At 43.7% G+C, this 12251-nt stretch overlaps 1 protein-coding gene across 3 annotated transcripts in view; it reads left to right on the top strand.

Moving 5' to 3' along the window:
• DIXDC1 (DIX domain containing 1) overlaps positions 1–12251 on the top strand; it is a 45507-nt gene that overhangs the window by 19979 nt on the left and 13277 nt on the right. For 2 of the 3 annotated variants that reach the window (XM_069787972.1, XM_009914871.2), the window contains 4 exons: positions 1575–1824; positions 3043–3150; positions 8846–8958; positions 10528–10676. In XM_069787972.1, the coding sequence (XP_069644073.1) occupies positions 1575–1824; positions 3043–3150; positions 8846–8958; positions 10528–10676 (620 nt within the window). Of the gene's footprint in view, positions 1–1574; positions 1825–3042; positions 3151–5884; positions 6512–8845; positions 8959–10527; positions 10677–12251 lie in introns of those variants that run through there. The other variant, XM_009914872.2, reaches the window with a different exon arrangement.

The raw sequence follows: 12251 nt of genomic DNA, 5'->3' as shown, positions 1-12251 counted from the left end.
AGCACAGTAGGCAAACAAAAGTGGTTTTTCTCCTGCTACTGAGCAGTCAGATCAAGTAGTGGTGTCATGAGGAATACAGACTCAGCATCTTTTGCTAAAAGGACATATAAAGCTGCTACTGTGAAATGAGACATGGGGAAGATATTTCTGGTCCACTGGAAGCCTGTGAAACTGTTTCACATGGCCTCTAATGGGGAGGAGACTCAGTATGCAAAATCACGTCTATGGCATGGTTTAGTCAGGTATCACAAGGATTGCTGGTGTGCGTGTGTAGATCTATGAAGTTGAAGATAGGCCCTGATCCTTACTGTTTGCTGACTGTACTGGGAGGGGATACAGTTCTGATTGTCTGTGGCCCTTCAGATGAGAGAGAGAAGAAAAATGCTGAGATCGACTACATGGAGTACATGGCCCTTGTTAGGAGGAGAGTACAAGCTGTTGGTTTATAGGCTTTGGTGAAAGGCTTAGAATTTAAATATGGAGTAATGAGTACTGTTCCCACAGTACTGCTACTGGCAGATTGGAGGCTGTACTAGTTCTTTCAGTAATGTTGCAAGTTGTCTTATGAGCTCATGACTATAGAAATGATAGCAATATTGGTAAAAGTCTTACATAAGCAAAGGTATCAACCTGGATATGCAATGAAATGATGTCATGTGGTCATAGGATAGGATACAGGCACAAGACTCTGGTATGCACGCTCCAGAGCTCTGGTCATAGTTCTGATATTGACTCATTCTAGGACTTCAAATGACTCACACAAACGTTTGGCTTCATGTTCTCTGTGAATGATGTGGAGGTAACAGTCACTGTGACTTTTTTTGGCTATTTCTTATTTTTCGGATACTAAAGCAAGTAATAACCAGCCTTCATGCCTCCAGCACTTATGATTTATCTTTTTTTAGTCTGCCTCTGATATTTGGAAACCCTATTCCTATTATTTTAATGGACTTTGAGTATCTCAGTTACTAAATTGTTTTGAGAAATCCTAGTCTAAAAGAATGTCTGATCTTTGCAGTGAACTTGAGATCAACATGTTTGAGCAAGTTTGTATGCTGGGGGAAATGCCTAGTATAATATTATTAAAACTGACTATTTAACATTTGCAAGGTGCTATGAACAGTTTATGGTACAGGACGCTATTGCTAAAGAAATACATTGCTGTTCTCTGGTCTTTAGTATTTAAAAAAATGGAAATTCCATGTGCTAATTGAAGTGACTGCTGGTATAGTGGTAGTCTTCAGTAACTGCTGTACTTTTCCAATGAGCATTCAGTAATTATCATGTGCTGTCACATAACCTCCTGGATTGTTAGCTGGAAATGGCCATAGAGGGAAGGCTTAGGTCTGTTCAAAGCACTTAAACTTGTGATCTCTAGGTGGCAGTCAGTTTGCTGCTCTGTAGAAAACAAGCAGAGCTAAACATCAGTGCTGTAATGCAGTCCTTTTTTCATAGTCCTTGTTTATTGGCATGATCCCATTGGGTTTAATTATATTCATGCTTGTTGGTCAGATACAGCTCTGGTGGGACTTCATATTAATGGCATCGTCCTTGGCTTTATTTGCATTTTGCAGATATTGTTGATGGGAACTTGAAATCTATCATGAGGTTGATCCTGGCCTTAGCTGCTCATTTCAAACCAGGCTCTGGAAGAGCAATGAATCATAGCCCTGCTGGCATGGTGGGGAAGAGGTCATCAGTGTCACCTGCCAGTCACAGGCCTTGCTCAGCTGCTGCGGTGGCCCAAGGGGCTGTGGCTGCTCTGGCAGATGTTCGTCAAGATGTCTCGCAATCTGGCCGGGATGTTTTCCGGCACAGACAGAGGTAATGAGTTTTCCCTGGTTATGTGAGGTCAGGTCATGTTAGCAGATGGACACAATTTCTTTAAAAATAGGTGCCTCTTTATCCTGAAAATTGCTGGTGTAAGGTAGCTCTCCTATTGTGCAGAGACAAACCACTGCTGTCTCACTGAAACCTAGATAGTGGCCTAACAAAGGGGAGTACTGACCTAGCCTGTCTGCCTGATGATGAAGACTGCAGGTATCCCAGGTTCTTTTCAGGTTTTACAGTAAAAGAACTGCTGGATCTCTGTTGTCTCACTGGAAAAGAATAGTTCTTTATGGCCAAGCCAGAGGCAACTGCTGCCTCATTTTCCCCGTTTCACTTTGAGCACAGTGACCTTTCTTGGTGCTATCTACTTGGAGACATTCTCATTTCAAGTGAAACAAAAGTAAGGTCCTAACTGCAGGTACTGGTTACAGATCTGGGAGCAGTTACTTCCAGAATTGAGGCATTGAGACTGTGGTACAAGTCCATTCTGTCTTCTACGTTGCTGTTCACCCAATGTTACACTGACTGCTATATAGGCAGATGCAGAGTGTTGTGTGCTGTTAATCAGCTGATGCAGCCTACCATGTAAGCAGAGGAGTTCTGCTGATAATGAAGGGAGGTGAACCATGTACAGAAGGAATGTGTAATTCTGCAAAGCACATTTAACAATTGCAAAAGGTGCTATGTGGATTATAATAATAATAGTAATGACATTTAAATGGAAGCCAGATGGTGGTCTATTGAGGGTTTAATTTACACAGCTGAAGGTCATTTGCCCATATTACACTGGCTCAAGGGAGTACCCATGAAGCAGTTTGGAAATGAGGTTGAAATGGTATATTTTGTTGAAAAATCAAATGTCAAAGGTTTCCCTTGCAAAGGCCTTGGGCCAGGAGTTTTTCAGAAAAGCCAGTCCTTGTGCTATTTGCAAATCCTGTTCTTTTCCTTGCCTTCTCAGAGCTCTTGTAGTTTTCCAGTCTCAGGGTTAGGCATGAGTTTAAAAGGGGAGGGCCTGTTTGCTTGTGTTTCCCTTGCACCAAGAAGATGAGATGGAGCTCCCTGACAGGAGAATTTTCTTAACTGGCAGTTTTCTAGCTGTCCTCTCCTTCTTACCTTCCTTTCATTAGCTTTCCTACCCTCCTTCTTGGAGACAAGAAGAATTTCTGCTCCTATCAGGTGGGACTTCCCTCATTCTATGATTATTATCTCCAGAAATAGCAGCATGGATGAGGAGATTGAAAACCCCTACTGGAGTGTCCGGGCACTGGTGCAGCAGTATGAAGGGCAGCAGAACATGCCATTGGAGTCCCACTCTTCCAGGTAAGGAATTCAAGATGTGTTCCCTCATGGTCCTGTCTGACATTCCCTAAAGTGGTCTTTCTTATCACTGTGATCTGGTTGGCTCTGATAGAAAAGAGAGTTCCAGCATATAGTCTCCTGCCTGATCTGGAGAATGAAGCCTTATGAACCAACATGAAGCAGTGGTTTACTGCCACTTCTCCCACAAATAAAATTTATCTAATTCGTGATGTGATCGCATAGGTAAGGGTTAGGAACTTCTGCGTTACAATTGTCTAAAGCTCTGGAGCATCCATCACTGAGACCAGGGGAATAGGATTAGGAAAGACACAGCTAAAGATTTTACTGTGAACCTGAATGTACAGGTGGAGCCTTTTGAGGGAGTGCTGACACGAGGGATGCTGAAATGGAGTTTGTGGCCTGCTTCACAGGAAGGAAGAGGCAGAGTAGCTAGGATGCAAGGGATGAATATTTTAGAGCGGATGGAAAAGATATGGAGGAAAGGAACTTAAACCAACAAACCTCGTGTCCTGCAGAGAGATGGAGATGAGGGGTCATGTGGATTTGAACAGCAGTTACAGGAACACACCAGTCTTTAATCAAGATATATGGTCTCAGGGGGATCTGCAGCTGTGTCTTCATTGCCATCATGCCCTCATCCATCACCTTTAACTGTCCCTAGATTTACAGTTATCTAATTTACCCTTCCGTCCCCCAGACTTTCACCTTCACTCTAAAGTGCAGCATTTAATTATTTTACTGAAAAATCTCCTGGATACTGCTGCGAAGCCTGAAAGTCAGAGTTCAGTATGGTTTCCATTGGGGGTGACTTTTGCCTTTGAAGTAGGACTTGGATCCTGAGAATTGTGTGCTCTATGCTATAAACAGCCTGCAGCCTTGACTGGGGTTCTTGACTGCACAAGTTAAGCAAGGTCAGGCTGGTGCAAGTGGAGTCTTTCTAAGGAAATGGAACCTGTAGAAGACAGGATTGGTTAGAATGGCAGCATCTAATATACTTCCAATAGGAGGTGCCACAACTTGCAGCTGTGAACCTGAGCAGCATGTGCCAGTTACAACACATTACACTGGTGCTTTACAAGCTCTTCTTACTACTTTACTTGAGCAGTGGAGGGGAGAGGGAAGACGCATGTCTGTGTTGTTTGTTTTCATGGATATAGGAGAGACAGTGTAGCTGAAGGGGCTCTTGAAGAAAAACTGTACTACAGTGGGGGAGCTGATCCAGCATGTATAGCTTCATAGTAAAGGACAGCCTTTCCCTTTTTCCCCAGAGAACAAGAAACTTGCTTGAAGACAAAGGACTATGTAACTGAACATATTAGATCTCCCTCTGGATATTATGCTTTGCTCCATTTAATCTCTTCTGGAACAGACTAAGAGGGCAGAGCTGCATGGCTATAGCTGCAGCTCTCTTTGATTCACAGTTCCCTGTGTAAGCCCTGACTCTGCTTTGTTGTCAGGATGTCCTGCCAGGGCTGCTCCCTGAGAGTGCCTCAACTAGGTATCCCACCCCCCACCCCACGATTTGTGCAGGAGTGAGGAGGTACATTTTCCTAGGACAGATTGCCACTGACAGTTTCTCAGCAGGCAGGATGTCTCCACAGGATTTCTGAGGCCACTTTTGGTGCTCCATAGTACAAAGAGGCCTCCGTGTCCCTGAGAATTAAGGTTGCTTGGCCCAACAGAGGACAATAGTTTGTACTTATCCCCAAAATTTGCTGTGTATCATTGTGAGATCGTGTTTATAAATACAGACATGCACATTTGGAAGAGTGTGGGAACTCCATATGAGCCAGTATTAGACCACTGCCTCCACATGATGTCAGTAGAGAGTGTACTTTTGAAGCTGTCGTTCCAGGGGAGATGTAAAAATTCTGGTCTTTGCAACAGGATATCATGGCTAATGTCACAGGACTTTGGTGTTGACTCTTGAACCATGATCTCAGTAGGACAGTGAGTGAAACATGCTGCTCTCTGCACTCATTCCTTAGTTTAAGGTAGCTGTAGTATTTTATGTGTACTCTTCTACCCTATAATGGATTGTCAGACAACTGCTGTTTGCTTGTATGTGGCTGTATTTTGGTGGTGAAAATTTCTCTGTACATCCTCAATCACTTTGTGTTGTTTTTTTTCATTTTTCCCCATAATGTGAGTTCTCTTACCATGTGGTAATGGTGATATTATTGTTGATAGGACATAATATGGTGAGAATCTTTACATAAGTGATCAGTGATCTACCCGAAGAAACTGGGAGCAATCTCACCTCCAGCTCCTGGGGATGTCTTCTGCTGACACCAGTCTTCATGATGAAAACAAGATGCTTGTTTCTCTTTCCTTCCAGAGAGAAATGTACTAGCTTAGTTATGAGAACTGGCTGGGAGAAGCCAGCCACTTTTTTTATTAGTGAGAGATGTGGTTATTAACTGCAGCCACCCCCTCCATCTAATTATGCTGCTGTCATGTCTGTCCCAGGGCAGCATCCCCTGCCTAGCATCAGCTCATTTCTGCATTAACTCTTCAGTAAGAGAGCTCACAGCCTGAATAACAGAATTCCCAGGACAAAAGCTCTAATAAGCAAAGGCAATTGAAATGATTCATGGAAAATTTGCCAAAATCAGATGGATTCCCAGGCCACTTGAGCCCCTCACCCATCCATCTCCCTTTCCCCTCCCCTTCCACCAGCTTTCCCTCCCCCACTCTGAGCCAGGCATCTCAGAGAAAAGGCTCTGCCTTGCACAGCCTGTGTGACAGCAGGAGGGAGAGGGAGCTGGAGATAGCGAGGAAGAGGAAGCCGTGCATAGGGCTGGGAAGTGCTGCATGCCGTCTTCCGAGACCGCATCCAAGCCTGGAAGAGCAGGGAACCTACTGCTTGCAGGAGCACCTTCTCTTGGCTGTTTGTTGGCATCTGCAGCAGGTGCTTGGAGTCTAAAGAGGGCAGAATGGGATGAGAAACACCACTGGCAATCCAGATGGCAGTCCGTGTGGTGAAAACAACTGGGTGTGCAGCTGACCAAAATGCAGCAGCAAGAGACAAATAACCTGAGAGGAAAACCAGCAAAAGCAAAACCCAGGCTGCAGAATTCCCTGACTCTGGAATCAAATATGTGCCATCTGACATTTTCTTGCAAAGACTCTGAGGTTTTTTTCTTTTTGTTTCTGCTGTGAATCTTCCAGCTAACGTGAAGCAGTCTGGCTTGCAAATATTTCTCCAGTAGTTTGACAGGAGCTGGCGTCTTCTGCGCTGAATTCTGAGCATGTGAAGGGACAAGGCATGTCTGTAGCCAGAATCCTGAGGCTCCCCGGGAAACGGATTCAGTGAGGCGAAAGGTTAAAGTGGGATCATGGGAGGGAAGCAGGTCAAATGGTGAGCGATTGTTGCCATTGTAATTTGAAACAGCAGGGATGGGGTGTTTATTAAAATTATGAGAATTCAAACTTATTAGTGGGGCTGTTGCCCTAAAGCCTTGTCTGTACAGGCATTGGCAACTCTGGGACTCAGTGGAGAAAGGATATGGGTTAAGAAACCAACTGGTAAAAGGAATAAAGTGGAAGAGTTTGCATCATAAATCGGTCTTAAATAGCTTTAACTTCCCAGCACTTATTTCTGCATGCTTTAATCACAAATTATGTACTTTAAAGAACAAATTACATCAGTGGATGTTTCATACTGTAATGAGTTTGGTGACTGATAGAAAAACTGTAGAAATGTTTCCAGCATTAACTTGATGGCATAATGTATGATGCAACCTGACCTGTGCTGCTGCTTCATCTGAGTGCATATCAGTGGCTCTTTCACTGTTTGGCATGGTTTTAGAGGTTGTCACTGATGCCACGTGAACCCACTGGCCTTTTAAAATAGGGAAACTGCCTGGAAAGGAGACTGTGGACATAGGAATGCCTAAGCAATTATCTGTAAAACTGTGTATGTTGTGGAGACCTGTAGTGATGACTCAACCCCACCCCCCTGTCCCAGCTGGGATCCTTTGTATTTCCTTTGGGCTGTGGATCCAGTGCCAAGAGGACCAGACTCTGGAAGAGGGGAGTGTTATTTACAGGCTCTATGTCTCCTTGTTTTTTGTCCTGCTCATTCTTCTTTCCAGTTCCCTGCTGTTGTCCATCCCTCAGTTTCACCATCTTCTTACCTAACGGTTGCTAATATTGTTTTTCTAGGACAGTTCTCATTCTTTCATCTTTTGCATGAATGAGAACCAGTAATGCACTTCTCGGTGGCCTTATCAGGATGATGGCACATTCAGAGTATCAGCTGAGCATATGTGGGAGAATATTGAGATCTGGTCCTAGAAGGAAGTAACATCCCTCTCAGAGTTACTGGACATGTTGGATCAGCTGGGCTTCCTGTTTGTACCTGTGCTGTTTGAAAGTTTCATCCTTTCCTCTGACCCTTATTATATAATGCAAACCCAATAGTACTCTCTGGGCTCCCAAACAATTATTTTAATTTTATGCTGTGCACCCATTCAGTGACAAGCAAGAACAGGGCACTGGTTACAAATATTGTATACAAAATGTGCCTAATCGGAGACTGCTGTAATGGAGTTAGCCTTCTTGAAGTTAAATCCTTGAGCAAAGCCAGGTGGCCGGGACCCCTTTAAAAATCATGCATGCCCTGTTTGAGCAGGAAAGAACAGGTACTGTAGCCGTTAGAGATCCCCATTAGAAGATGGTTATTCTTTTACTTACTAAGTTATATTCATCTTGTCCTTTAACATGGTGAAAGTCCATTCAGTCTGGACCATTAAAATTAGACTGCTTGAAGGTCTGTAATATAAATGAGAAGTAGGCCAGCACTGGCTGTGGGAGTGGACCAGACAGAAGCTACTAGCAAATCGTTTCCATCCCTATTGCAAGGCTTTTCTGATTCTGTGAGAGCGCTGTGGAATATGTAGCAGCAGTGCTGGGAAGATGGGGAAGGCGAGCTGTCAAAGCCTCTTATTTTTCTAAACCTATTGTATTATTTCCACACTGTTTTCTTTTTGTTCTCCTTCCTTTGTTTCTGTGTTGAGGAGAATGAAAAATTAACTCCTGCTCACACTTGCAAGGATTAGTTCCTGTGACTTTAGAGGTACACTGAATGGGTCAGTGAGCTTCAGCCACCTTTTGATGTTGTCTGGGTGATGCATTTAGGAAGAATTTCTGAAAAAAGATTGCTTGAACCTCACAGTCAGCTGAGATGGCTCCAGTGAAAATACGTGGGTACTTTCAAGAAGTTTTACCTTAAGAACATGAGTGGTATCTGACTTCCAAAAATATTTTGCTGTTGGAATTCCAAGTCAATGAAGTGGTGCTTCTGAAAGCCAGGGCAAGAGATGAAGCAAGCCAGGGTGGCTTTTTGTTCAGCTTATAATATGAACGTAAAACTCGCAGTAAATTTTTTCTGAGCAGACCTTTAGTAGAGTGTGGTCTTACCCTGTGTGAGTGTATGTGAATTCTGTGGTGGCAGTCTCAAACTTGCATTCTGTTAAGGCAAAAGCAGAGACACATTGTGCTATTTACTAGTTAGCCTGCTGTGACACTGATGTAGAGTGATGGAAAAGTTACATGCCCAGTTTGGTTTGTTAATGGCCTCTCTAGTAAGCAGATAATTCTTAGTTTCAACAAGCCTGCCTGCATATTCACTTTTATCTTAGATGAGGATATGATCAGCACTAAAAGTAATTGTTTCTTCTTTCCTCTGCAGTCTTACATCACCCAGTCCTATCCATAGTGCGAAGAGTGAATCCACTGTAGCACCATCAGAGGAGAAGGGAAGACTTGTGATCATTCACACTGAAGAAACAGAAACAAAAACAGGTACCTTGCAGATAATGCTTTACAGATCATACTTTCATTGGGATTTGTTTGTATCATAAACTTGCTGAAAAGTTCCCCAGTGACTGAAATGAATGTGATGCTGAGTATCTGTTCGCATAAAACTAAATCCCAAAACTTCTAACACTACAGTAAAGCCATAATATGGCAATGTCTCTGAGGCTTGCAAAATAACACTAGGGAAATAAAAAGCTCTGGAGATGGATTAAGGGGGTCATATATAGTTTTCACTGTAGGGTGAATGCTTTTATCACAGCCTCATTAGGCCATGTTGAAAAAAAACATTTAAAATTCCGTTAAAGAAAGAGTCCATGTGAGCTTGTTAAGCCCATGATGCATAACTTGACTTTGTGTAAGGGTCTGTGTTTACAGCACACCTGTACATAGGTCAAGTGGCTCTCTGCAAGGAATTGAACAGTTGTAGTATTGTTTTGGTGTTTGCATTGAGAAGTCATTGCTGTATTGCCACAAATGCCCTGTGATATGGTCAGTTCACACTTAAAATTTTCATGCCGATTAAAGGAGAGGTTTTCAAAAAAGTTCTTGAAGTGCTTTTGTTTGTTTGTTTCTTCTTCTCAGGAATGCAGTCTAGTAACAACTCTTTCTGGTTAGCATCCATCCCAAGAGCAAATGACAGAGAAACTCTCCTAGGAAATGCTTTGCTGCTTCAGCCAGTGTAGTCCTGCTTCAGTGCTCCTTCAAAAGTATTTGACAGACTATCTCAGTGGCTGAAGGAGCTGGCAGGCTGTGGCTTTTCCTTAAATTCTCAGTGGTACTGTGTCTGCTTGCTGCCCATACAGTAGGATATTGCAGCTGCATGTCTACAGATCTACAGCAGCTTGCATTGGCCAATTTCACTTTTGGTCAACTAGCTAACAAGCACTGCTATGATTACTTCTGATCAAACCTCATCCCTTCTTAGGGAAGAAAAAAAAAAAAAAAGAAAAAAATCTACATTCCTGGGCCAGCCGGTGGATGATAGTTAACCAGTAACCCAGTTTATGCTGTGGGGATCAGAAAAGGCATGCAAGGCTATTAAACTTGCTATTAAGAGAAAAGTCTTTTTCAGAATTAGGTGTGTTGTCCACCTTGAGAAAGCCATGTTATTTGACAAGTAGAAATACTGTTTAATCTTGCCTTCAGTGGGTCTTTGGTGCACCCTCTAACACTAAGACATTCTCTTCAAATCCCACAGTTGCTTTTCTCTCCTTGGGTATTTTCTGCCACACACGGTGCACTGTGTTGTCCCCTGTGCTGTGCTTTGAAACCTCCAGTACTGAGGAATCACATGCAGCAAAGTTAATAAAGGGGAAGGATGCATATCTTTGATATTTGTGTATGCAGGAAAGCTTCCTTTGCATAAAGAATAAGGCATAAATCCTTGAGATTAGACAAGATGTCACACCTGTAGCAACTTCCTTGATACCGGCTAGAAGACATGCTTGCTTGTTAGTGATGGCTAGTGTGGACAGCAGGCAATTATTGTGTGGTGCAAGTCTTTTCTGGGCTCCTTTGTCTGTCGTGACCACACTCAGCTGCTCTCTCTTCCAGAAGAGACAGAATCTCATTTCCAGCCTGAGTGGCAAGTAGGGAACCCTGGGTCATATTTGGAGAATTCATGGGAGGAGCAGCTTTTGGAACAACAGGACCATTTGGAAAAGGAAATGGAGGAAGCGAAGAAGATGATTTCAGGTTTGCAGGTAATAGATTTTCTTCTTAGCCATTGTTCCCTTTCACACGCATTTCTTTTCCCACCAGCTGTAGCTGGAAGACAGGTTATCTTGCAGCTGAGGCACTGGCCTGGAACTCGAGAGAGTTGAATCAGAGTCCTGGTCCAGTGAGGTCTCCTGGGGTGATTGTGCAAGAAGTCAGTTGGTCTTTTGGGTCACCTCAGTTAAACAGGGACAGTGGCTTTTCCCTGTGTCTCACCCTGTGGGATGAGTCCCTTCAGGAGGAGTTCCTCAGGAATGAGGAAGTATTTCTGATAGTGTGGATAGTGTGTACTGGGATATATTGGCTGCAGCCCATGCAGACACCTTATCCAGCAACAGAATGCTACTGACTAAGCACTCTGACATCTTGCTTTCTTGCTATATTTAGGCTCTCTTGGCTACTGCAATTGTGATTTGGTGCTGGTCACCTTCTCCAGCATGGAGAATGCCAAAACCATCCTTTCCAATGTCCCAGATGCAATTTAGAAGACAGCTGGATCCAGCCACAGTCTTGCTTGGGGCAGGGTATGCCCGTCCCCATCATTGTGTGGCACGCTTAACCAAGAGAGCCCGGGGGAAGAGGAAAGATGGCTGCAGCTTCCCCAGCCCCAGTATATTTACCAGGATTTCAGAGAAAGGATTTTAACACCAGTCTGTGCAATTCAGACACAACCTTTTCTTCTTTGCTCAGGCTTCTCCAAAACTTGGTGTTGACATGATTTGAGGCTCTTAGTCAGTAGGGAGGGACAGAGAAGGGTGTGGAGAGAGAAAGAAGATTATGTTGCTATGAAGACTGAAGATCAGTGATATTCACTAATAGTAATTTAAGTGGACTGTGAGAGGGCAAAGGGCACACTGAATGCAGGTAAGAATGGAACCACTGCAGAGAATCTAAAACAAAGGCTGTTTTTCAAAGGTGATTATGTCTGTGTAGTCTTTTCGTTGGACTCCAGATCCTAGCTGGGTTCATCAGCTTGGTCCCCTGTCCTGTGATGCTATACTAACTCCTATACGTGCTGTCACTGTGCAAAGCACCTATGTTACTCTGCAAAATGATAAAGATGCAGCAGTGTTTTCCCACGTGCAGGGGCTGGGACTCCCCTTCTTCACTGGGGCACATAGCAGCCTGCAGGTTTTGTAAGCAGCCTGAGAGAATAGCGTAGTCTTTCTGTGATTTGTGATCGGAAGTAATGCAGCGAGACAAGGAATGTCAGGAAATCAATCAAGATTCACAGAGCTGATCAGGGGTCACACAGTCTTGCATCAGTCTTTCAGTGAGCTAGGCTGAACTATAATATTTGGCACATTCTCTACACAACTATTTATTTGCAGGACCTTTTCCTTGCTGCCCTGTTCCAGTCACTCCCTGACCAAATGACCCTCAGCCCAATGTGTTTGACTCTGCATGGGGAGTAGAGCCCCTGATCCATATGGTAAAGACACTGAACTCTCTCAGGAATATTCCTTTCTGTTTGTGCTGGGAACCATACTGGCTCTGAATTGTAAATATTTATGTGCCAGTAAACAAAGCAGAGCTTGTGTGAGAAGCATAGGCAGCCGGGG

This window comes from Haliaeetus albicilla, chromosome 7, assembly GCF_947461875.1.
Source record: "Haliaeetus albicilla chromosome 7, bHalAlb1.1, whole genome shotgun sequence".
NCBI classification, from domain to species: Eukaryota; Metazoa; Chordata; class Aves; order Accipitriformes; family Accipitridae; genus Haliaeetus; species Haliaeetus albicilla.
Note: the sequence above shows the minus strand (reverse complement) of the source record. Positions and strands in the feature narration are given on the sequence as shown.